This window comes from Neomonachus schauinslandi, chromosome 16 (assembly GCF_002201575.2).
Source record: "Neomonachus schauinslandi chromosome 16, ASM220157v2, whole genome shotgun sequence".
Taxonomy (NCBI): Eukaryota; Metazoa; Chordata; class Mammalia; order Carnivora; family Phocidae; genus Neomonachus; species Neomonachus schauinslandi.
The window spans coordinates 40,265,698-40,291,583 of record NC_058418.1 but is presented as its reverse complement, the minus strand read 5'-3'; the positions used below and the strand labels follow the sequence as shown (position 1 = coordinate 40,291,583).

At 53.1% G+C, this 25,886-nt stretch overlaps 1 protein-coding gene across 5 annotated transcripts in view; it reads left to right on the top strand.

The window, feature by feature from the left end:
* TK2 (thymidine kinase 2) overlaps positions 1-12,869 on the top strand; it is a 31,685-nt gene extending 18,816 nt beyond the window's left edge. For all 5 annotated transcript variants that reach the window (XM_044922221.1, XM_044922220.1, XM_044922219.1 and 2 more), the window contains 4 exons: positions 5,687-5,775; positions 6,319-6,398; positions 8,586-8,666; positions 9,788-12,869. In XM_044922221.1, coding sequence (XP_044778156.1) covers positions 5,687-5,775; positions 6,319-6,398; positions 8,586-8,666; positions 9,788-9,886 — 349 coding nt within the window. In that variant the 3' untranslated portion in view covers positions 9,887-12,869. The remainder of the gene's footprint in view (positions 1-5,686; positions 5,776-6,318; positions 6,399-8,585; positions 8,667-9,787) is intronic.
* Positions 12,870-25,886: the final 13,017 nt, after the last annotated feature.

Here is a 25,886-nt window from a genome sequence, read left to right as displayed (position 1 = left end):
TTGAAGTCTTCTCTTTTGTCTTAGAAATTCACGTGGACTTTGCATTCCGTTCTATAATGTGTTCTTCTGTTTGTATCTGTAACAAACACCGCACTTAGGTGTGGGTTAGAGTACCCCCTTCCTCGGCTGCTTGTCCCAGAGTTCCCAAATTTGGGAGGGGGAGAGAACTCACGGCGGGAGGGGCTCTGAGAACCTTCCCCGTGCAGGTGATTCACTTGTGGCCTGGACCGGGTTATCTGTGCTCCGTGGCAACGAGGGCATTCGCTCAGGTGGTTGTGAGGGGCAGGCCGGGAGCCACAGTTACTGTCTGGTTCTTCACACTCCTCCCCTTCCAGCCCTCGAGGCAACCCTGACGTGTAGGTGCTGCTGCCCCTTTTGGCAGAGCAGGCGCAGGGATGGGGTCCGAAGGCCAGTGCTCCTTCCTGACCCGGCAGGCGGCTGAGCAGGGGGAGCTGCCTTGTGGCCTGCTGGGTGGGGCAGCAGGAATGAGGGAGTGGTGAGAGACCTCTGGGTTTCGACTTGGGGGAGCCAGGCCTCTGTTTCTTTCCAGCCAGGCCTTATGGTGGGCTTCTCCCACAGATCACTGTACATCTTGTTAACACATATGAGCCGCTTTGCGGAGTCCAGGGCGGGGCCTGAGAACCTGCATTTCTAACTGAAGAAACCTGGGCGGCCACCATCCTGCTGGTTGGGGAGCGCACTTGGAGGAGTAAGGCCTCAGAAGAAGCCAGCCGCCAGCTGCAAGGAGCTCTCCACCCTAATGCCGGGCCCTTTCCCCTGAGAGTTTTGTTCCTGTGGCTTCCCTGGGGTCAGGAGAGCAAGAGCCTAGTCCTGCGGGCTTTCTTGAGGGCAGGCGGCCCATCTGGTGAAAGTTCTGCAATGCGGGGCTTCCTGTTTCCTGCGCTGCCCGCTGTTTGTTCATTTCTCATTTGTTGCTTCAGGTTTTAGTTGTTGGGGGTTTTGTTGTGTTTTCTTTGTTTGAAGGATCTCCAGGTTTACTCCTGGGCCAGGAGAGGTGCAGCCGTAGGCCAGAGGTTTTCTGCGGGGAGGCACAGTAGCGTGTTTGCAGCCAGAGCTAAGGAAGTGACGGGTGTGGGGTAGTGTGGAACGCGGGCTTCGCTTGCCGCCAGTCTCCTTACAAGGCCAGCTTTCCTCGATGCAGTGGGTCAGCCACCACGAAGTGTTACTGACAGAGTAGGTGTTTTGAGATGTTTCTGCTCCCCCCCCAAATACAGATGACCGTTATGTTGAGCCTAAACCAAATGTATGCTAGAACTGAGCTTGGCTGGATCCTTGGCCGACACCTAAAATAGGATGTTCTGGTTCCCACCTGTGGGGAAGTCAGCTGGGTGCTGGGAACCCCAGGATGGCAAGTGTGGCTTGTCAGCTCCTGCCTGACCTCTGGTCCCCCCGCTCAGGTGCTCAAGGACAAGGCTTCCTACCATGCCCTGATGGGGAGAGCCCTTTCCCAGGGCAGGGGGCAAGTTGCTGCTGCCCTTCCGTGTTGGGGTTGGTCCTAGGAAAGGACCTCTCAAAAGCCATTGAGAAACATTCCATCCTTGGCCTGGAATCTGGGGTGGGGGGCCCTGGTGGAAGGTCATGGCAGGCCACATAGTGGCGTTGTGCATCCCCTGAAGCAAAACTTCTCAAAGGCGTCCTTGCCTTTTGGGTCTCCTAGGGAGAGACCTGCCTCTTCTGGACCCCCCCCACTGCAGCGAGTTTGGGGCGGACAGAATGTAAGTGCAGTAATGCTGGCCAGAGGTGTGAGAGCAGCATGGTAATTGCTGAAGAGGAAGATTCCAGTTACATCACCCCCTTAACGATCATGGGCACTGCGCTGGAAGGAAAAGCTGAAGGAGGCGAGAATGCCTTGCAGGCCATTATGTGGCCCAAGCCCCAGGGCTGAATAATTGAATGCAAAGGTTTTACAAGATTGCTGGTCGCCTTTTTCTAAGAACAGAAGTACGAGAATTGAGTGGGACCCAGCTGGGAAATGACAGCTGACTCACCTGGGGCTGGTGGACATTGATTAAGACCCTGGTTTGGAACAATAGGCAGGGCCTCCTACCTCCCTAACTGGCCTAGGGGCTTGGACTCCTCCCCTGCTCTGGTCTAGACCGGGGCCTCGGGCCTGGGTCATGACCTTGAGAGCTGTGCCTTTCCTGGGCGGAGGCCAAAGAGGCACTGGAGCATCCAGAACAGCCCCCTCTGCGCACGGACGGGGGGGCCGGGGGGGGGCGAATGACGTCATGGAGATCATATGGGTTTGGGGGCCATGGAGAGCCAGGCTTAAATTCCGGCTCTGAGTTGGGCTTCACTGCTCTGGGCCTCAGTTTTCCTCATCTGTAAATCAGGACTAAAAGTGACCTCGCAAGGTCTTGTGAAAACAAAAGAAAATAATGTAAACGGGGACTGGCATTGGAGTGTGCGGTTTCTGTTCTGACCTGTGCTTTGCAAACTGGGGACTCCGTGGTCCTCAGGGGGAAGGTGGCAGCAAACCATGCCAAGCAAAACAGCCAGCAGGATTCGTGTGGACCCAGGACCTTGGTTTTGCCACCCTGGGGAAGGGGAGGCACCGTAAAACCCCCTCAGTGCGCCCAGTCCGCTGGTGGTGAGTCACATGGCTGGGTTTTCTGTAGAGAGGTGCTGCCCCTGGCAGTGGCTTGGTGGTTGTGCTGGGCCCCTGTTGCTGAGGCAGCGTCTGGGACTTGTGAGACTGCTGCCCTGGGCAGCTCTCACAGGCCCATGACCCTGTGTTGCTAGTCTGTTCTGTTTGTGTGGTAGTGGAGAAGGGGAGGTGCTGAGGAGCAGCTTCCATTTTGGAAATCCCCATTCCCTCCCAGTCACTTTTGTTCTGGAGAACAAACCTTTGTTTCCCAGAGAAGGAAAGCATGTAAAGAGAGAATGGTTTGGTTTCTTGAAATCAGATACTCTCAGCTGCAACTAACTGAAACCCAACTCAAAGTAGCCTGAACAACAAGGTTGTTACTGGCTGTCTTAATGGCAGGCTTCAGCGTTGGTTTCATTCAGTGGCTCTGGCCCTGTTTTCCTACTCTGTGTCTTGTTTGTGTCCTCAATATGATTCCCTCATGGTGACAAAATGGCTGTGGCAGAACCAGCCTTCTCACCTGCTGGCCAGAGGGTAGGTGTTTTGCCAGTGGCTTTCCTCTAAGTATGAGGAAGCATGGTTTCCATCAACCCCTGCAAACCCCTGCAAACCTCCTTCATGTCTCACTGGTACAGGCCGGGCCCCTGTGGCCAGATCCGCTCAGCTTCATGAGAAGAGAGTATTTCCCTTCGACCAACTGGGCCTCCCCTGAAGCTTGGCTTGAGGTCAGGTTTCCCTGAAACACTCAGGCCTGTGGATGGACCCTGAATAAATAATGGACTACTCTTAAGGAGATAAGAGGAAAGAACTAGGGGCTGGGCAGCCACCTGTCCTCATGCCATACCAGCCTGTGGTCCTAAAGTCCTTATCTTTAGTTCCTGGATTTCAGTGGCTCTGGTCCCCTCTGCAGGGTTGTGCACCTTCCTCCCACTGACCTCCCCCACTCTTTCGGGGCGCCCTCACATGTTAGTCTGCTCTGGTCTGCTCTTGTCTCCTGGCTGAGGTCTGATGCCTGAAGACCTCTAAGGTGCCCACAGCTGGCCCTCTGCCCCTGCTGTTCTCTCTCGGGTACCGTATGTTTTCCTGCTACTCAGCCCGAGCACAGCGGTCTCCCCTGAGGGTGCCATAGGGGTCTCAAGGATGAGGGGCAGGTGTCCCTCTTCAGTCTGTGCCATGCCCTGTCATTTGGGCCCCAGGCAAGGCTGCTTGTGGCCTTAGTCTCCCCGAGATGCGCCCCTCCAACACTCTGAGCTTCCTGCCTCCCTCCATGCCCATCCCTGCACCGCTCCTCCCTGCTGGGTGGAAGTCTGTTCACAGCGCCTGGCACGGGGCCAGCTCCAGACCCCCCTTCCAGTGGGCTCTTCTCCCACACCCGTTGTTCATCGGCAGTCAGAACCGCCCCCCTCCCATGCACCCTGGGCCCAGGCACGGCCCCTGTCCTGTAGCCAGTCCTGCCAAACCCTGTTCTGAGAGGATCCAAGATGGTATCCAAGGTGGGTGGGGTGTTAAAAAGGAGAATTCCTCTCCTGGGCCTCGGAGGATCACCCAGCCTTTGACAGGTATGTGTCTCCTGGTTGCCCGTCCTCTGGCTCTTCCCTGTGGGTTTCCTTTTGGGGCGGGGGAAACACACAGGAGCCAGGGAGAGATGCCAGGCCTCTTGCACTCTTGGTCTCTTGTCTTGATTTCTTCCTTCCTTTTTCTTTTTTTCTTTTTCTTTTTCTTTTTTTTTAAATTTTATTTATTTACTTGACAGAGAGCGAGCACAAGCAGGGAGAGTGGCAGGCAGAGGGAGAGGGAGAAGCAGGCTCCTCGCAGAGCAAGGGAAGCCTGATGTGGGACTCGATCCCAGGACCCCGGGATCATGACCTGAGCCGAAGGCAGACGCTTAAGCAACTGAGCCACCCAGGCGCCCCCTTTTTCTTTTTTTTTAAAGATTTTATTTATTTATCTGACAGAGAGAGACACAGCGAGAGAGGGAACACAAGCAGGGGGAGTGGGAGAGGGAGAAGCAGGCTCCCCGCTGAGCAGGGAGCCCGATGCGGGGCTCGATCCCAGGACCCTGGGATCATGACCTGAGCCGAAGGCAGATGCTTAACAACTGAGCCACCCAGGTGCCCTCTTCCTTCCTTTTTCAGTTAACATTTTAAATATGTAGTTATTTTCCCTCCTCTGATTTTGGAAAATACAGGAAGGTAGAAAGAAAACATTAAAGTCTCTTATAGTCCCAAAAAATCTAAAAAAAACAAAAAAGGGGGGGGGGGCGCCTGGGTGGCTCAGATGGTTGAGCATTTGCCTTCGGCTCAGGTCATGATCCCGGGGTCCTGGGATCGAGCCCTGCATCGGGCTCCCTGCTTGGCGGGGAGCCTGGTTCTCCCTCACCCTCCTACTGTTCCCACAGCTTGTGCTCTCTTGATCTCTCTGTCAAATAAATAAATAAAAAATCTAAAAAAAAAAAGTCTCCTATAGTCCCACAGCTCAGAGAAAAGCACTGGATGCATTTTGTTGTCTTTCTTTCCAGTCTTTTTTCAAAATGTGTGAACGATTTCTCAGGGAAATACAGTTGGGTCATACTACACACAATTTTACACCTGCTGTTCTCATTGAACACTCCATTGTGGGCGTTGTCCATGTCATTAAATGTTATTTTACGACACCATCGTTCAGTTCCTGCATGGTTTGCTGTTATATTGGTGTGCCAAGATTTCACTTTTCATTATTTTTGGTGGTGCTTGCAGTGGGCATCCATGATTATTTGCACAAAATAGATTTCTAGAGGTGAAATTGGTTTGCTGCTCCACCTTCCAACCTGAGCACTGTCCCTGTTCTCTGGGGTCAGTCCTCAAAGCCCCTTTCTCTGCTTGGGGGTTCAAGTCCCAGGTGAGCTCTCCCATCGAGCACTTCCACGACACTGGCTGCATTAGACCGGAAACCATCCCCCCGGCAGCAGAGGGTCAGAAGTGTTGGGGGCCCAGTATCCCATGGATCATGCTGTGCCCTGGTGCTCCGGGCTGCGCCCTTTACACAGAAGCCATCTACAGATCCTTTTGATGCATAAAACCCTAACACCTCTCGTTATAGCGGGAAGATGCCTGAAGTGGACTATGTGATTCTGTCGGAATGGTTTGACTGGATTGTGAGGAACATCGACGTGTCTGTTGATTTGATAGGTGAGAGGCCCCTCCTGACCAGCCCCCAGGGCCGCAGGGAGCATGTGCTTGGCAGGACTGCCAGCTGGCAGGGGCAGCAGGCAGGGCCCCGACCATTGGTGATTCTTTGCCCACGTTAGTTCAGCCTTCTCTCCAAGGGCAGACAGGATCTGGGGGCTTCTGGTCCCTCCTCAAGCTGCTCTCCCCTGGGTCCATTGTGATTCGATGGGTTTTTTTTTTAGTGTGTAAGGGAGGGAGGAGGCCAGAACCCGTGCGAAGCTTCGTGCACATGTGGACCTTCGTTCAGCCTCACAGCAACGCCGTGGGGCTGGTGACATGGAAAGAAAATGAAAGTGGGCATGAGGGTCAAGACGCCTGAAGGCCACACAGCTGGTCAGTGGTCAGGCTGGGGGCTGGCTGTGGTCTGTGTGTCCTGCTCAGAGTGGCTGGCAGGTGTTTCTCTCCACGCCTTGTGCACAGGCCTGCCTTCCCCCTCTCCCTGGCCTCCATTTCTAAGCCACAAACAGAGTCGTTAGAGCCACATATTATTTTTTTAAATCTCAGTGTATCTCCGGACCACCCCTGAGACCTGTTACCAGAGACTGCGGCTGAGATGCAGGGAAGAGGAGACCGTCATTCCCCTGGTAAGAGCCCCCTTGAAGCTGCTTAATGCCCGGGAAACTACCTCCATCCCTCCGTGAAATCATTGTGCTGTCGCGGACAGAGAAATGGGAACTGAGCATACTGCGGGGTAAGCTCGGACTTCCTCCGTGGCCCGAGACGCTGTGTGAAGTTCCTGGGGCCTGGGTCGCCGTGGTTGGCGCCCTCTGGGCCCAAAGGCATCCCTTCTCCCGCTGCCCACCAAGCGCCCCCCAGGGCGTGTCCTGTCCACCTCCTGAGGATTGCTTGCCTTTGTGCCCAGCTCTGGAGCCTCGCTAGAACACTCCCTCCCGCTTGCAGCTCCGTCCCTGGTGCTGAGTGCAGTGCTGGGCTCCGAGGCTGTCCTCTCTGGTACTTGCCCAGTGCCTCGCCCTTCCGGGTGCTGGCTCAGGGCCACAGGGCCTCTCGTCAGGACTGTTGTAACTGTTGGACTGCCCTCCTCGTCCTGTTCCTTCACTCCCCACATGCCCTCCCAAACCTGGCCTCCACGTTGCTGCACGTTGCTGCTGGGGAGGGATGTTTCCAGGACAGAGCACCACTCATGCAATTTCCCAGCCACCAACCCTTCGGTGTCTTGTTGCCGTCTAGAGTAAAGTCCCCACTGTCGCGTGCCACCTCGAATCCTGCTGGATCCACGTTACCTCCCTCCACTCCTTGCCTCTCATGCTCTGGCCACAGAGACTAGTCGTGGCTACACACACACTCACACTCACCCTGCACTTAACACAGATGTGCTTTTGTGCAGTGGCTTCTTTTGCTTTCCAATTTCAGCTTAGATGTCACCTTCTCCAGGAAGCCTTCCTTGACCTTCCCTCCATTGTGATCCCTAACCTCTGGGATTATGATGGTCACAACCCTAAGGACAAGCATACTGAAACTGTTTGTTTATATGTTTTGTTCTCCATCCCTCATCAAACTGTGAGCTTTTTAAGATTAGGTTTTATTCCCTGAATCCCCAGCGTGTTTCCCAGGGCTTGGCACCTAGGAGTTGCTCAGATAATACTGAACTGAATGCCCCATGTGAATGCCACTGGGACAGAGGCTGGGCAGGCATTTCCTGGGATGGGTCTGAGCTCAGGATGGGCTGGTCTAGGGGCCCTGGAAGACCCGCCTGGCTCCCAAGGCCCACCCAACCTTGTTTGCCCCAGGTACCAGTAAGGTTGATGCCAGCCATGAAGGCGTAGGCCTCCTTCTGGGTAGCTCCTTTGAAATCCGGAGACAGGAGTGATTGGAGGAAGGGCACAGTGGAGCGGGGCTGGGTCAGGCCATGGTAGGGCAGGGCCGCTCTCTGCGGTGACCCAGATGTTCTGAAGAAATGACAAGTCTGGAGTACCTCCAAGCCATTATTAGCTGGGCCTTTATCTCAGCATTTCTGACAAGGCCTATAGGACACATCTGTTGTTGCCAAGGGATAACTCGATGGTGGATGAAAAGGTGGCATTGCGGTTTCCCTGGGAGCTTCTGGGCTGGCAGTAAATTGCTGCTTGGGAAGGTGGCCGTGGGTGGTCAGAGCACCGTGGCCTGCACGTGAGAAAGTGTCTGTCCAGTCCTGCGTGGTGCAGAGGTGCTGATGGCTTAGGGGCATGTCTGGGCCTCTTTCCCCCTGGCTTCCACCTTGTGGGGCTTTCTGAAGTTGGTCTTCATGGTCTAGAGGGCTTACAGGTCACAAGTTGTCGGGTGGGGTGGAAGCAGTGGGAGTGGGTCTCCTAGGCCAGTGAGGGTCACAGTCCTCTTGGGAAGGACAGAGTGGGGATGTCAGAGGCTGTCCAGGGCTGGGAAGCTCAGCCATGGAGCAGCTGTGGACCCCAGCATGAAGGAACTGGTGGCCCTGCTGATGGAGAAGTGGGCGTAAGCGTGAGAAGTCAGGTGGGAGGGTGTGTGCGGGGCACCATCGGAGCAGGGCAGTGCTGGGGAGGGGGAGTAGGTGGCGGGAGGGGTGCCTCCAACTGTCGCCATGGCCCGGCTGGCTGGGGCGGGGGGGAGTGGCTGCATTTATGACTGTCCGCCTGAGCCAGGTTGGCAGTTGCAGACCCCTTTGTCCAAGCCACTCCCCGTGGTCATGGACGTTCACGCCCCTGCCCGAGGTCCTTGCTGGAGAGGTTTGCTCCCCTGCCTGCTCCCGAAGGCCTGGGTACATGTGTATGTTTGTGCGTGTGTGTGTTTCCTGGCAGGACTACCTGAATGCTATTCACCACCTCTATGAGGAGTGGCTTATCCAAGGGGGCCTTTTCCCTGTGACAGCCCCTGTTCTGGTAAGTCCCCCTGGCAGGACTGGAGACTTTTCTGGAAGGAGGAGTGACCAGGGGAATGTCAGCCACTCTGCAGTCTGGGGAGGGGCCAGGTCCTTCAGAGCTGGAGGATCGAGAAGAAGGAAGCAGGGAGGGTAGAAGGGGCCCTTTCTCTCTCCTGTTCCCTATTCTGGACTGAGTCTCTGGGTCTGTTGGACAGACCCGAGAAAAGGTGACCTGTCCCATGTCATTACACCGGTGGCCACAGTAGCATCTCACTTATCCAGCATCGTCAGTGATGGAGCGTTCCAGATGGCTGAAGGCTCTAGACATGGGTTTTGGCTTTAGCCCCTTGGGATGGTCTCTCTGATGCAACCATCCCTTCTCCAGTGGATGGCAGCCATGGAGCCTCGTTGCCCCTCTCCTCGATGACCCAGGGCATCTGAAGGAACACCAGTTGCTGTCCTGGGCTGTTACCCAGTGGCGCCCCTAGGAGGTGCTGAGGTGTGTAGGACGGTTTGCTCCAGACCACTAATGTCTTTGAGTTCGTGCGTTGGCTTCGCGTAGCAGCTTCTCGTGCCGACTCTCGCCACTTCTAATTGCGTGCCATTCCCGCCCCGCCTTTCCCTGCTTCCCTGTCCCCTCCTGCCCTGCTTTGCTGCTGCTCAATTTCTTCAGGCAGGCAGATGGATCCAGAGACGTCTGGCGATGTGCGCCCCGTGTGGGATCTGAGGGAGGGACATCTGTGTGGGCTGCTCGGAAACTTCTCATCATGGTGCTTCCAGGCCATGAGGTTGCTGGAAAGTGAGATATTACTGTACTGGATTTTTAAGGAAGTAACATCTGTTTCCCACCCCCTCGTTATTGGATAATATAAAACGATGGGGGAAAAAAAATCATTCACGGGCTGGCTGCAGGGACAACCGTAGTGGATTCTTAAGTGGAAACGTAGTTGAGAATGTGAATTGACCTAGAACCTGGTGCTGTTCTGCTCTAACCCTCCTTTTTATCTGCCTGTGACCTTGGACTTCTCTGCCCCTCCGCGCTTCCTCCTGTGTGTCTCCGTCTCTCTCCCTCTTCATGTGTGACGGGAGGATGGTGTTGAGGTCAAGCGCAGCCCTGTGACCTGTGTGTTTAATTTCCAGGTGATTGAGGCTGACCACGACGTGCAGAAAATGTTAAAACTCTTTGAACAAAACCGGGACCGAATATTAACTCCAGAGACTCAGAAACATGGTTCATAGGATGGGGAAGATCATGCCAGAAAAATGCTGCCAAGTTAGCTATTAGGAGCAATTTGGAAATATCCACTCTCAAGAGGGCTTGATATCTGGCCACATTTGTTTTCCTGATGGTCTTCTCCTCTTTGCCAGTGTCTTCATCCTGGGTCTCTGGCCCTTGAGGGTAAATGACAAATGGGACCGATGGGTTTGTCATGCCCTTTGGTGTTTGCAGCCTTGCATTCCCCAGCACCTCTCCTGCTGGTTTCCCGCTGCTGGGTCCCCGTGATTAAGGGGAGAGCCGCCTGAAGTAATGCTGGGCTTAGGGTCTAACTCTGCCAACCACCCAGGAGGGTGAGGTAGTGGCCTCACATCCCAGGGAAGAAGTTGAAGCTCAGAGAGGCTAAGAGACTCCCCCAGGGTCACAGAGCCAGGGACAGTGGCGTTGGCACAGTTCAGACTCGGGGTGACTCTCAAACATTCTCGCCCTCCTCCTGAGAGCCTGCCTTCCCTTGCTAGAGACCTCACGTGTGTATGGGGAGATCCAGCAGTGCACGGAGTCAGTACCATCATTTTCTCATTATCTGAGCCGCTCTTGAGGACAATCGATGCTCTTAGACTTTCACAGAGTTGGGTCGTGTTTGGCTTGAGCCCGGTGTTCAGTGGTTTCCCAGCAGGAGGCTGCTGTGGCATTGACCACTTCGGCATCTGCACTTCCATGTCCTTAGGAGAATCCTGCGCGGGCTCCTGACTGGTGTCGATCTCCTTGGTGACGAAGGCCTTGTCGGAGCTGCTGTCAGTTCTCTGTCGGGGAAATGGCTTTGGTGCCTGGGTGGTTTGCCGAGGGCCAGGCTGGGCAAGGGGCCCACCAGCCCTGGCTTCTGAGGCCTCCGTACTCTGTACTGGCCTTGTGTGAAGAGCTTTGCCCTTGGAATTACTGAGAGTTTGGGGTCCCGGGGAGAGACGCAAGTGGCCTTAAGTCTTTCTGAAATGTTTTTCCATCCAAGGAGACCCTTGGACCATACAGCATGAAATCATCTTTATTGGTTCGGAAAATATCCTAGCTTCCCTCAGCTGCAGCAACTCATCAAAGCCACCACTGTCTCTTGAGTCAAGTGGGAAGTAAGAGAAAGAACATTCTTTTAAGGGGGGCAGTCTGGACTGGAAGATCAGGGCTTGCAAGCAAAGGCTCTTGGGAGCCCTGGTGCTCCTGATATTTTGGAGGTGGGTGGAGAGAGCTTCGAGAAGACTGGTTGTAAACATGGGGAGGGGTCAGTTGTGACTTTGGGGCAACAGGCCTCAGCCTCTCCCGAGCAGCGGTTGGCATCGGCGAGGGCTGGAAGGCCTCGTCCCAGCCTCTGCGTGAGTGTGGCACCTTTGCGTGCAGCTCTCTGACTCGACGTGGGTGACCGGAGCCCTGGTGGTCCCGCCCCAGAGGGAGGCAGGCACTGTGACTCCTGGACCAGTTCTTGGGCTCCGTGGGCAGGAGGAGGGGCAGCAGCCCAGTGGGGACGTGTCTCTCGGCCCAAAGGTCAGGGACCGACCAGATGTCGGGGGGAGGCAAGGGCCTATGCTGCCCGGTATCCTGACGAGCCAAGTAAGTGAACAGTCCAGGATATCCCCCCACAGCTCAATTTGAGCATCTGTTTTGGGGGAAATGTGATTTTTAAAGAAAGTAAAGTTTGCCCCGTGGTCGCCAGTAAATCCTTCACCTAAAACCTGAGGTTAATCTCGGCGTGCTGCCTAGGCCCGTGATTTTAGCCCCCGCAGCAGCATCCCTTTGCCAGTAGGATAATGTGTTTTCATTTTTGTTAAACCCCATCTTTCCTAACATGGGCGGTACGGGTCCAGGAGAGCTCACCATCCTCCTGCTCTGGCACCGTGGAGCGGATGCTGTGTGTCTGCAGCGGCCGGGGCAGGGGGCCGAGATCTCGCGGGCCCGCTGTGTCCCACGAAACGGCTGGTGCCTGGCTTGCACGGACGAGGGTTGCTCTCCCCGCGTGGCAGGCAGGGCCGGTGGCACCGGGGGGCGCGGAGCAGCTATAAAAGCCGGGGCACAAAGAGGGCAGACGGCACACGGTAGGCACGGGGCCTAGTTTTTAGAGCAGAAGGGAGGCCCGCGGGGACTCTCAGGAATGGCTGGGAGGAGCTTGGCGGGGCTGGCGTCTCTAAATTGCCGACAGAGCAAGCCAGGGCAATGACATCCCCGCTAGGCTGGTGTCGCCCCATTCTTATCCTGAGGTGGGGTTCCGTAGGGCATAACGGGAGTACGCCCCGGAGCGGCCCCAGCTGCTTTGACTCTCGGTAATTAAAAAATTGTTTTGAATAGCACGTTTTCTTTTAGTCAGCATTTTTAGTGAAATAGTTCTAATTTACACGTCACCTTTTTAATTTTATATGCAAAAGACATGATTAGAATCATTCAGAAATATTTCGTGTACCTGGTGATTAAGAAAAAAAAATGAGATAGAAGTGTATTTCTGTGTCACATCGAAGTGCGGAAGTGGGTGATTCAGGGCTGGTGTGGTGGCTCCAAGGCCATCGGGGTCCCGGGCTCTTGCTGGCTTTCTGTTCCCAGTTCAACTTCCTGGTTCGTGGCTTCCTTCCTCCAGGGACTTCCCTGTCCAAGATGGTGCCAGAGCTCCTCCTCCGGCTACTGTTGGCATCAGGACATACTGTCCGCCGCTCACACGTTAATTCTAATGTGGATGATGACCTTTGCAAGGCGCAACTGAGAGAAGCTGGAAGGTTCTAGCGAGATTTTGCCAGAGGCCTTGGAGGTGGGGCAAAGGCAGGAGGGAAGTCGGGACTCAGGGGCCGGACCACGGCGTCAGGGCCGTGGTGCCCTGTGGCCCCACCTGTCCCTCCCTTCTGCCCTCACATCACATTTCCCTCACCGCCTGGTGCTACAGTGTCCTCGGTGTCTGCGGCTCAACCTGCCTCCTGCATTGGGTGGAGCCAGGTGAGGGCACAGACCGCCGGGCCGACGCACTCCCACTGCGTGGCTCTCAGGAGGCCCTCCTAACTGTGGACCCTGGGAAATGATGTCACCTTTCTGTTTCTCTTCCTACCCCCTTTCATTGACACCTGAGCCCCTCATCTGGATACGAAGTCCCGTCCCTCGCCCCCTCGCCCTCCCTGCCTGTGGAACACCTCAGTCAGAGACCCTTCCAGGGCCTCCCACAGACTCCCACCCCAGACCTGGGGAAGGACTGAAGCATTTACAACTCTGAGAGCAGGTAGATGTTTCCAGAACCTGCCTGCCCCTAGGTGCTGTTCAATCTATGCCATCTTGTTTTCCTAGAGCCCTGGGGCCGGATGAGGGCGCTCACTTCAAATGCTCCCCTAGCTGTGGAATGAGCAACATTCATCCCCGTGGCCTGTCCAGCCTGAGGAATTACAGTTATTAAAGTAATTGACGAGCTCCTGGAAATGTCAGCCCTCCCTGTTGAAAATCTAATAACAATAATACCCTGCCTGGTGCCTCTGGGCTTTGGCAGTGGATTACTCACCCGGGGCCCCAGGGTCACTGGCATGGGGCTTTCTTTTCCTCATAACGCCAACCCCGCAGGTCCCCTAAGGCCGAGTGAACTCTGTGTTCCTCTACTTTACATAAGATAGTGAGCTTGCTAAAGGCTGTCATTACACAGAAGCCAAAAGAGAGCCAGTCTTGTGGAGTCCAGAGTGGGTATTGCATTTACTGCCATCTTCCTAAATTTCTGCATTTCTTGGCTTTTCTCTTCTTCAAGGCTGGGGTCTGTGGAACACAGTTGTTCTGGGAGATAATAATAGGTGTTCTGAGAAAGAAGGGTTCCGTAGTCCAGGAAGTTTGGGAAGCGCCACCTGGGTACTTTCTCTGAGACGCACAAGGTACATTAGTTAAACTCAAGTAGTCCTGTGATCAAACCCCCTTTTCAACTTTATTTAATCCTGGGACTCTCAAACTCATTGACAGTAGAACCCCTCTTTGGGGAATAGCCATTAACAGTCTCCACGTGTGCTCATGTTCCTCGGGACACACATTGAGAATAGCACTGTTTTAGGGGACCTGTACCTGTGGCTGACTCTCGGCTTTTGTGCCCTTTGGGAGTCTCTAGCTCCTAGTTCTCCACCTTCAGTGCATCTGAATTCCCCGGAGGGCATGTTAAAACATGGATTACGAGGCCCACCCCCAGAGTTTCCAATTGAGCAGGTCTGGGGTGTGCCCGAGAATCAATCTGTTCTCTGACACCGTTCCAGGTGACGACGAGGCTGTGGTCCAGGGACCACCCTTTTTTTTTTAAAAGATTTTATTTATTTATTTGACACAGAGAGAGAAAGCACAAGTAAGCAGAGAGGCAGGCGGAGAGAGAGGGAGAAGCAGGCTCTCCACTGAGCAGGGAGCCAGACGTGGGGCTCGATCCCAGGACCCTGGGATCATGACTTGAGCCGAAGGTAGCCGCTTAACCGACTGAGCCACCCAGGCGCCCCTGGGGACCACCCTTTGAGAGCCACCTCTCTTGATTGACACTTTGTAGAATTGGCCATCCCTGAGTCCCAAGAAAACTTGGCCCCTTGTTGGTTGTTGAACGTCTTGTGAGTGTTGGTTCTCCTGTCTGTCAAATGAGAGAATCGCTCACTTCTCAGGACATGGAAGGGGTCTGGACCAGGGCCCGGTATGCGGCAAGTGTCCCTGGAAATGTTCGTTCATCTGATGTGGCCCAGAAAACGGGGTCTTAAAGCAGGTACTTGGCTGAGTAATGGCAGCAGCTGCAGGGACTGGCACTTTCCATTGGAGTGGTGTGGATGCATCTTTCACCAGCTAGTCAGGGGGCCACCTGGACTGATCTGTTCAGTAGGTACAGGTCACTGGCCTCTTTGAGGCTGACCTTCGGGACCGTACCTCTGAAAAGTGCATCGTGGCCCTTCTGGAATAACAGAGCATGGGGCAGGCAATTGGCCTTTTCTTTTTAAAAATGTTCCTGCTTCTCATGGGGACTCTGGATCTATAGCTGGCATCCTATGGCATGAGAGAGGGGCCTGGAGAGAGACAGCTGCTTCTCAGGCCATGGGAACGGACTCCACTTCTTATACCAACAAGGCCCTGGATTCCTTACACAATAAACTGATGTCTTCTTGGAGATCTCCTTCTCAGTGGGCTCAGGTGACCTCTCACTCGTCCTTTCCCTAATGCACAGAGCAGATTTATTTGTAGCCAGAGATGGGTAGATGTTGGCAGCTCCAGGCTCATCTTAGGAAATGCCCAGAAAAAATAGACAATGGCCAGTTGTTAAGTTTTAAGTGACTCTTACCTTTTGGGATCCACTTGGCTTTTGTGGGTGGGACTTGGGCTTTGGGATCCGAATACAGGCTGGGCTCCCATTTCCCTGGTTGTTGGGTACAAGACCTTGGGCAGGTCACCTCACTTCTCTGGTCATGTTTCTTCCTCCCCTGGACACCGGGCTTCTGTTTCCTCCCTCACGAGGAGAGACGCTGCACAGACTACGAAGGGGGATGGACACAGAGGGTCTGGAGCCGCGCCAGGCTACTCCCTGTCCTTCAAACCCCTTCCAGCTCTCTGTAGTTGGCTGGAGAAGAGACCAGACTTTCTTGCACCTTTCTGGAGGGGGAAGCTGTTAGTGGGCTGCTCCAGGCCAGGGTGGTGGAGATGCTGCATTTTCATTTTTAAGACCTGCTTCTTCATCAGTGCTATGGGGGAGCTAGTAGTTCAGCATCTTCGCCAACCATTTGCTTAGCCCAGAGTCCTCGGGCCATCTGTAAGCAGGCCTCTCTTCTCTCCCTGTCTTTTGACAGCACTTCCCATGCACCAACTCTGTGCCAGGCCCCGTGCTGGGTGACATGTGCACACTGGTGAACAGGACAGACACGGCCCCTCCACACATGAAGCATGTAGTTTAGCTCCTCCTAGATGCCCCTGTCCTGAAATACCCTTGAGAAAATGCACACTGAGGCAGGAGGGCACCAGCAGCCCCTCAGCATTCCCTTCTGCTGGGGTCAAGAATTAACACCATAATATATCCCAAAGAATCAGTGACAAAACTAACACAAACAATAACATTTTAGTGACCTAGCAGGGTACAAAATTAGCATATGCAAACAGTAAACAGCGGTCGTAACGGTAGTGAAAATCCCATTTACAGTGGTAACAAAGAAGGTTAAGTACTTTGGAATAAATTTAACAAGATACATCCAAAAACAAAGAAGGAAAAATGCTAAAAAGTCCTCAAAGACAGCAAATAAGACTTGAACGAATGTAAAGACATCCCATTCTTGGATAGGAGGACTCAACATAAAGATGTCAGTTCTGCCTAAGTTAAATTACAAATTTAATACAATCTCAGTAGAAATACCACAGTCTATTTTATGGAACTCTACACGTTATTCTAAAATTCATATAGAAAAGTGAACATTCAGGAATAACTAGGAAACCACTGAAAAAGAAAAACAATGTTGGAGGACCAGCCTTACCAGACATTCAAACATATTCTAAAACCTCTAGTATCAAAATAGTGTGGTACTGCTGCGTGAATAGACAGAGCAGTGGAATGAATAGCCCAGAAATAGACCTAAGCGCACGTGGAAATTTAGTACATGAACAAGGTGTCATCTCCAATCACTGGGGTAAAGATGGACTTTTTAACAAATGGTGCCGAGGTGACCCTTTGGGGAAAGGTAAAGAGATCCATATCTCACACCGTACCCAAGAATAAACTCCAAGTGGTTAGGGATCTAAATGTAAAAATTGGAACCAGGCAAGTACCTTGATTTAGGGAAAGCTTCCTAAGTATGATTCAAAATCCAGGGGAAACTAAAGGTTAATCAATTTGACTAAATAAAAATTTTAAAAATTGTGTGATAAAACCCATCATGAACAAAGTCAAAGGACCAGAAACCGGGAGAAAATGCAACTATGTAACAGACAGAGGGTGAATATTCCTAACTACCCATGAAGAATTCTTTAAAAATGAAGGACAAAGGACCAAAAATCAAATAGAAAAATGAGAAAAAGATGTGAAAGACAATTTACAAAAAATCTAAAAATGGCCCATAAACATGTGAAAAATACTCAAATTCACTCAGAAATGCAAATGCTATGGTCTGAATATTTGCCCCTCCCCCTAAGTGCACTTGTTGAAAACATAATGCCTAAGGCGATGGTATTTAGGAGGACCTTCAGGAGGGGGATTAGGCCATGAGGGTGGAGCCCTCATGAATGGACTCAGTGCTGTTAAAGAAGGGACCCCACGGAGCTCCCATGCCTCTTCTATGTGAAGACACAGCAAGAAGTCAGCAGTCTGCAAACTGGCCAAGAGCCTTTGCCAGAACCCGGCCATACTGGCACCACATTGGACTTCCAGCCTCTAGAACTGTGAAAAATAAATTTCGGTTTATTTTCGGTTGTTTAAGTCACCAGTGTGTGGTATTTTTGTTATAAAAGCCCAAATGGACTAAGCAAATTAAAAGAACAGCGACATACCATTTCTCACCTACCAGACTGGCAAACCAAACCAAAACAGCAAACACATTCTGTTGGTGAGGCTGTGGGGAAAAAAGTACTCACATACATTACTGGTGGGAGTATACATTTGTACAACCCTTCTGGAGAGAAGTTTGGCAACAGCTAACAAACTACATCTGCACTTATATCGTGAGCCAGCAATCCCACTTCTGGGATCTAATATATACTTCCTACAATAGGAAAATATCTATGCACCAGGTTATTTATTGCAGCATTGGTTTTAACTGCAAAATAATTGGAAACAACCTAAAGATCTTACATAACAGAGTGGCTAAATAAACTATGGTGCAGCCACACGGTGGAGTAGAAAAAAGAATGAGGAAGCTCTCTCTGAACAGGTGTGATTTCCAGGACGTAAAGCAATGTTGAGTGAAAAAAGCAATATCCCAAGGAGTATCTATGGTACGCTACCTTTTATATAGAAAGAAAGGAGAAACCTAAGAACATAAACAGATGCAGAGGAAATGCAGGAAGGATAACCCAGAAACTGAACAGACTGGTGAACAAAGGCTGGAGAGAGGGAAGGATGGGATGGGGTTGCAGGGAGGAGAAGGGAACGATTCTTGTGTGAATGTGTCTATTTGTATAACTGACTCTTAGAACCATAGGAATGTGTCACATTACCCCCCTTGATAAGATGGAGGATGTAGGGGGAGTGGAACACAGAAAACAAAAACAGGTGGCCCTGACAACATCCCACGTGAAAAGCGGCCACATTGGAGGGGTGAGAAAATAAAGAAGTAGCCTAAGTAACTGGAAAACAAGGTCTTGACTGGATGTAGGAAGAGTAGAGGCAAAAATCACTCTTCCTAAATGCTGTCCTATAGTTTTAAATGTGTTTCTCATGGAGGTATGGTTAGCAATTCTGGAATTTTAGTAATAGTCTTTTTTTTTTTTAAGATTTTATTTATTTATTTGACCGAGAGAGAGACACAGCGAGAGAGGGAACACAAGCAGGGGGAGTGGGAGAGGGAGAAGCAGGCTTCCCGCAGAGCAGGGAGCCCGATGCGGGGCTCAATCCCAGGAGCCTGGGATCATGACCTGAGCCGAAGGCAGACGCTTAACGACTGAGCCACCCAGGCGCCCCTAGTAATTAGTCTTGAGCAAATAAGTCGACTGTAGATTAAGAGAGCTGGGGTTCATTCTCTTCTAGAGAAAGAAGTTATAAATAAAAGGGCACAGGTAAAATAAACCCTGTGGTGTTGGATTAGAAGCAGAGGCATCAGTATAAACTCACAATTTTAAAATTCTATATAGATATGGAAATAGAGCCACATGTGTATATGCATGGGTTAGTACACATCCGTATGTTTCCTGACTAGGCTTGAAAGCAGTGACAGCCAGTAACAGTGAGCACACTTGGAGCCTGGATCTTGGTGTCTCAACATCATTCTCCAATGAAAGGAACCAGGGCTCCTAGGACAAGGGGTTTATTCCAGGGATGCAGCAGGTAAATATCACCAGTAATAAGATGTATTGATGTCATGAACTCTTTGATAAGATGCACCAAGGACACAGCATCATTTTTTCATGATATTTTGCCAGAAATGCATAACTTCAGCCATAAAACAAAACAAAAAACAAACAACCCCCCCCCACCAGACAAACCCAAATTGTGACACTCAAATAAAACTGATTAGTACTAAATTTTGACCAAAAGCATCAAGATCATGAAAGACAAAAGGCTGAGACAGTGTTACAGACTGGAGGAGATGAAAGAAAAGTAACAAATGCAATGTGGGATCCTGGATAGGATCCTGTAATGGAGAAAGGGTAGTAATGGGAAAACTGGTGAAATTTAAAAAAGGTTTGTAGCTTAGTCAGTAATACTGTATCAGTGTTGATTTCCTGTTCTTCACAATCGTACTATGGTTATGTAAGATGTCAGTTTCAGGGGAAGCAGGGGGAGGACTGTAAGGGAATTCCTTGCATTATTTCACAACTTTTCTCTAAATCTAAAATTAGTTAAAATAACTCTCTTCCCGGGAAATAAAAGCAGAACACAACACTATAAATACTACAATCCCACATTTATAAAAAAAGACCAAGGGGCACCTGGGTGGCTCAGTTGGTTGGGTGCGATGTGGGACTCGATCCCAGGACCCTGGGATCATGACCTGAGCTGAAGGCAGACGCTTAACGACTGAGCCACCCAGGCGCCCCTGGGTGTCTGACTCTTGATATGAGTTTGAGTCTTGATCTCAGAGTCCTGAGTTTGGGCTCCATGCCAAATTATGCTAATACCATAACATTGAGTATCTCCCAGTAGTGGATACTATAGTAACTTCTGCTTTTGTTTTCATATTCATCTGTATTTTCTTTCTTTCCTTCCTTCCTTCTTTCTTTGTTTCCTTCCTTCCTTCTTTCTTTCTTTTTCTTTCTTTCCTTCTTTTTAAAGATTTTATCAAATTATTAGAGAGGAGAGTGTAAGTGGGAGAGGAACAGAGGGAGAGGGACACGCAAACTCCGTGCTGAGCATGGAGCCCAATGCGAGGCTTGATCCCACAATCCTGAGATCATGACCTGGGCTGAAATCAAGAGTTGGACACTCATCGGACTGAGCCACCCAGGTGCCCTTCATCTGTATTTTCTAAGCTTTCTACTCATTTGATGGTTTCATTTGATGGATCCTTGGAAACCATGGTGAATGAGTGAAGGTGAAGTTTCTCAGAGAGCTTATGTTCTAGTGCAGGAAATGGAAAATGAATCAATGAAATGTCTTCGTGTAGAAAATTAAACTAAGGTGATGTGATAGATGGGTGGCCGGGGAAAAGTCTCTCTAAGAAGGTGACATTAAGGTGAGATGTGAATAACAAGAAAGATGGGGACAGGGTGTGGAGTGGGGAAGTGAACAGTTTACACAGAGGCTGGGAGGTAGGGGTTGGCTTAGGTTGTTGGGGAATCTAGAAGACGCCAGTCTGTCTTGTCTGAAGCGGGTTGGGGGCAAGGAAGGGGCATGAGATGAGGTCAGAAGTATAGTGAGGGGCCGAGCCTCGGGCTTGGTGTGGCCTTGGGAGCCCCTGGAGAAAATTGAGCAAGAGAATCCTGGAACTTGGCCTAGACAGGGTCCTCTGGCTTTAGCTTGTGCATAGACAGGGTCATTTGCTTGGGTAGCGAATGCTGTGGGGAGAGCAGCACCTCTGGATGTACCCACTTGTGTGCAAGTGTGTGTGTGTGTATGTGCACATGTGGGAGCAACAGATGGCTGGTGGAGGGGGGCCTGCAGCCCACGAGTGGAGCCCCGATCCTTGGATGGGGAGCCAGCATATGATCCTGAGCTCCCAAGTGTGGTTTTGTTCTGTTTTTTTTTTTTAAATTTTTTTTTGAGAGAGGGGGAGAGAGAGAACGAGCAGTGGGGAGGGGAGAGGGGGAGAGAGAGAGAGCGAGAGAGAAAAGCAGACTCCCCACAGAGCAGGAAGCCTGATGTGGGACTTGATCCCAGGACCCGGAGATCATGACCTGAGCCAAAGGTAGACGCTTAACCGACTGAGCCACCCCGGCGCCCCGGTTCTGTTCTCTGTTAACCAGAAGTTAGTAGAGAGAGAAGGGAGGTTGACCGAGGAGTCGAAGCGAGTTAAGGGTATATTATGTGTCTGGTTATCTACGCAGCTGTCTTTTCATCTGCCCTGTGACAGGTGCCTGAAGGATGCTGAAGGAAGTTGCCCCTCGGATATGCCCAAGGGACGTGAAGGGACAGGAAGCGCCCAAGGGAGGCACTGAGGGGCGCCATGCACACCTCGTCTCTCCAACTCTTCCCAGCCTCCTGCGAGTAGGTCCGACCACACTCACTTTACCGATGAGGAAACAAGGCTCAGAGAGAATGAGTGGCGCGAAGTCACACAGTCAGTAGGTGACAGGGCTGGGACCTGAGACCAGAGGGACTGATGAGCAGATTGGTCCCTGCGTCTGACAAGCTGTGGGCCCCAGAGCTGCCGCCTCTCTAAGTAGTCACTTTGCTGGTGGCAGAGCCATGTGCTCAGTCAGGGTGTCTGTTCCTGTGCCATCCAGGGGTGATATTTTCAGCTGTTGCCTGAGTGGTGGTCTCGGGTGGGAATTGGCACCTCCGGCTCCCACAGGAGGGACATAGTGCATGTTGGGGGGCTCTCGTACATGAGAGGGGGTCTGAGTCGCCCTCCAGAGCTGAGTGACCCTACTGTCTGGGCTGCCACCCTCGCCGGCTGGCTCTGGCCCCCTGAGAGGCTCTGGTTGTTCATTCCCCTCAAGCCCGGGGCCTGGGAAGCCCCGAGGATGGCCCGCTAGAGTTGGGGGTCCAAGGAGATGGGAGAGGTGTTCACAGAGCTCATGCATCTCACAGGAAGTGTTTGGAGGAACAGCGTCGGTGTCAGGGGTGGCCGGCTCTGCCTGGGCTTCTGGCTTTGGATCCAAGGACTTCCCTGACAGTTGGGGACTTGGTGTCAGGCAGAGCTGGCTGGGTACGGTGACCACTCTGTTCTCAGGAGCTGCATCAGGGACCGGGGACCACTCACCGCTGCTAGCTGAGGAGGTGACTGCCTCACCTGAAGGGGGGCTGGGAGCCTGGGCTGGGCCCTGGACTTGGTCTGCCTTCAAGCTGCTCAGGACAAGGTCCTTGGGGAACAAGGGTGTCCGGTGCAGAACAAGGTCACTGTAGCAGGTCAAGAACTCCTCACTGTCTGAGCATCTGCTGGTGTGGTGCTGGAAGTCCAAGCGGAGCAGGGGGCCAGCAAGAGGGGTGCAGGGGAACGTCGAGACCTCAGGCAGACTCAGGGCCACCGGCACAGTGCTCTGATGGTCAGGGCCCTCGGCTAGGGCCCTCTCAGGCCCCAGCCTTTCTGGGGGCCCCGGGCCTGGCTGGGCCCCTGCGGGACAGTTGTGGGCCTTCACCAGCCTTCTCCCTGAGCTGTGCCTGGAGTGGGGCCTGGCCAGTTTCTCTCTGCCCAGTCCCAGCACCTGCCTGCTCGAGGTTTCCAGAATGGCCTCACATGCAACTCTCGCCAGGAAGATCTCAAACACCATCTGCTTGGCGTCCTCCTTGCTGATGGCCTGGACCAGCGAAAACTCCGCCTCGGAGGTGGCCGTGTAGCCCAGCCTGCCCAGAAGGCTGTGCAGCGTGTGTTCGGAGAGTACAGGCTGCACCCGGTAGGCGAAGTTCCCAGTGTATGTCTGGAACAAACAGGGGTATTTATTAGAGATGGGACACAACCCAGGAGGGTGGCTGGGAGTGGCCAGGCAGGACCAAGGGCAGATGCCCGGGGGGCAGTGGAGACCCCTGAGAAGCAGTCGGGCTGGAGCATTTGGCTAGAATGGAAATCTGGTCCATGATCATGTTACCCTCTGTTCCATTTCACAGAAGGGCACACTGAGGCCTAGAGACTAGACAGGACCTGGTCTCAAGTCACATAGCAAGAGAATAACTGAGCTGGGGTGAGGCCCCGATATCCTGGCTCCCAACCCAGCAGTCCTGGCCTGGAGCCAGAAGAGAATAAAGCTTTCCAGAGCCAGACTCCTCCCCTTGTTGATTATGAGCTCCTCCGTTCCTCTTCTTTTGAGAGGCAGTATGGTCTAGCGGCTAGAGGCTGCACTGCCTGAGTTTGAGGCCTATCTGGGCTACTTATTAGCTGGTGACCATAGATAAGTTGCATTAACCTCTTCAGCTCTCAGTTTCTCCACCTGTAAAATGGGACTAGAGTCAGTGGGCAGGATGGATATGCTCTTCCCCCCAGAGACAGAGAGCTCTGGCCCCCTACCCGAGACCCCCTGGCTCAGAGGCATGGTGGTGCCTACCTTTAGGGACCTGATTTCCTTCCTCCAGGGAAACAGAAGTAGGTTGACAGATACGAGCTCCAGGAATTCTAGTGCTTGCACCAGTTCGTGGCAGACATGCTGGGCAGGGCTGGGTGCCCCCCAGGAGTGAGTGGAGCCCGGATCAGGGACCAGAAGCTCAGGCAGATAGAACTGAGGGGGGGCTCCCGTGTCCAAGAGCTGCTGGGCCCTGTGGGTGAGGGCTGCTTGCCTGCAGACCCGGAGCCGGCCCGCCCCTGCCTCCTCTTTGTAGTAGCCGATGAGGTCGCCCAGGAGGGTCTCAAGGGCATCCTCCTCTAGGCCCGGGGTTCGGGGCTGGCTCATGGTGGCTCCGGGGGGCTGGGTGCCGAGGAGAGCTGTGTGAGCCTCCCCAGGCCGGGCCCAGGCTGGCCCGCCTCTGGCCCGCCCCAACACTCAGGAAGCTGAGGAGGAAGTGTGCAAGCAGAAGAGAAAGCTGCACACAGCCCGGGCCCCCCCACCCCCCACTGCTTGTCACTCTGGGGGGCTCCGGCCTGAGGCTGGCTGGGGCTGGGCCATCTCCTCCCTGTGGAGCAGAGCCGAGGTCAGGCTCCGTCCTCACTCCGTCCTCACCCCGTCCCCAAATGGGAAAGCAGATACAGCGGCACCCACGTGTGTCCGCACCCCAGGGCCTGTAACCCTCAGCCCACTCCGGATGTCACCGGCCACAGTCCTCTTGCTCATGCTGGAGAATGTTCTCTGGCTGCAGGAGCGTGCTCTGCTGGTGTGCGGGACAGACTGCAAGGCCCAGCGTGTTAACACCCCCGGCCAACCCTCGGCCACTCAAGGAGGGTGAGTGCACAGAAGCCCTGGCTTCTTGCCCTCCGTGGCGGCGGGACAGTTCTGAGGTGTGTTCTCCACTCTTGCAGAGGCTCCCCAGCAGTTGCCCACAGCAATAACCCGCCTTCGTGGTCTCATCCCTCCCTTGTCTTCATTCCCTACTCCTCTTGTGCTTCCTGCGATCACCTCCCAAAGAAACCGCACACAAATCCTTGGACTGCTTTTGGAGTAACAGAGCCCAGCAGTTACCTGTGTACTCTTGACCTGTGTGCCCTTGACCCTCCATGCACTCACCATCTCACTCCCGCCCCGCCTTCTGCCATCCGTTTTGTTTTTGTTTTTGTTCTCCTTTTACAGTTCACTGGTTTATTCTCAGAATTGAGATTCGAATTATGCCCTATGGCCCCGGAGGGGTGGGGATCATGCTAGAATCTCACCATATCCCAGCCTTCCCTCAGGAGGAAGTAGATTAAAATGACAACAGAGGAGATTTTCCCTTTTCATACAGACCCAGGTATAAATAGGGCAGCACCATTAGGATCTGGATTCATCCCCACCGTCTGAGCCCCTTACCACCTGGCGGGGCAAGGTGCGTTTGGGGAGATATGGGTGGGTGGCAGCATTTGGAGCTGGGCTTCCTCCCCGCCTTCCTTTCTTCCTTCCCTCCTTTCTTCCTTCCTTCCGTTCATTCACCCAATACTTAATGAAGTCATGATTCACTCATTCAGCCACTCGATGACTCACTCCTTCCATGCGGGTCACCATTTCTCAAAGTGTGCTTCACAGGGAGCCCTTGTTGGAGGTTCGGAATCAGTCTTGATTCCGAACTGTGAGTAACAGTTTCCTGTGGCTGAATAAATTCTGCTGGGCTAATGAAGGTGCCCTGACCCCTCAGCTTCAGGACTTCTCATGGGGCAGGTGTGTAGGGGTGTGAATTTCTGGGAGGGGGGCAGCACGTGCACGATTTTCCGACTTCTCAGACTCTGGGTCCCCTTTCCACCTCCTCCTGTGGTGTTTGGGGAAGTGCTGTCCTTGAGCGGCCAGCCTGTGTCCCCGTCCATACCGGCCTGGGGGCTTCAGAAGCTGAGATAAAGTCCCAGCCTTTGGGAGGCTCACAGCCTGGAGCGCCCCCCCACTGACGGGGTAGTGTGACCTTGTAGTAACACAGCCCAGGATTCTTGCTCATCGGCTTCCTGTGACACTGTGCTGGCCTCCGGGCCCTCCACTCACCAGGAAGGGCATGTGCCCGGTCCTTGGCCTTGGAGCTGCCTCAGACCTGGGCTCACCACATCTGGGGGCTCTCTGCTCCCTGCCCCTAGCTCTCCTGCCTCCTGCAGTGTCTCTTGAGCCCCGCGGTCAGGGCGATTCCTGTCCCCGTGGTTGGGAAGTCACTTCCCAGTTGGAGTACTTCTTGAAAATGGGCCCTCGGGGAGCAGCAGCTCTCCTCCCGAGGCCGTTCTGGAGTGTAGCCAGTGTAAATCTCTCATTTCTCTCTTCCCGCCGCTTCAGTTTGGCACGTCTTCTCTTACTTTGACCGTGAGGCCTCCCCCTGGGGAGGACCCTTGTGATCATATTGGGTCCACCTGGATGACCCAGGTTCATTGCCTTCTCTCAAGGTCCTTAATCCCACCTGCAGAGTGCCTTCCCCACGGAAGCTAACATAGTTACGGGTTCTGGGAATTTGGACCTGCACGTCTTTGGAGGCCATTATGGAGTTTACCACGCCAAAGCTATGAGACCAAAAGCCATGCTTTTCCCTTGATGCCGAAGATTTATAAGAGCACTGAAGGGGAATGGCAGATTTGGGCAAGGGGGATATGCAGAGTTCCAAGCCACTGAGCTCTGCTGAAGAGACAGTCACCAGGCCGAGGAAGGTGGTGTGGGGGCGGGGGGGGCGGGGTGTGTGTGTGTGTGTGTGTGTGTGTG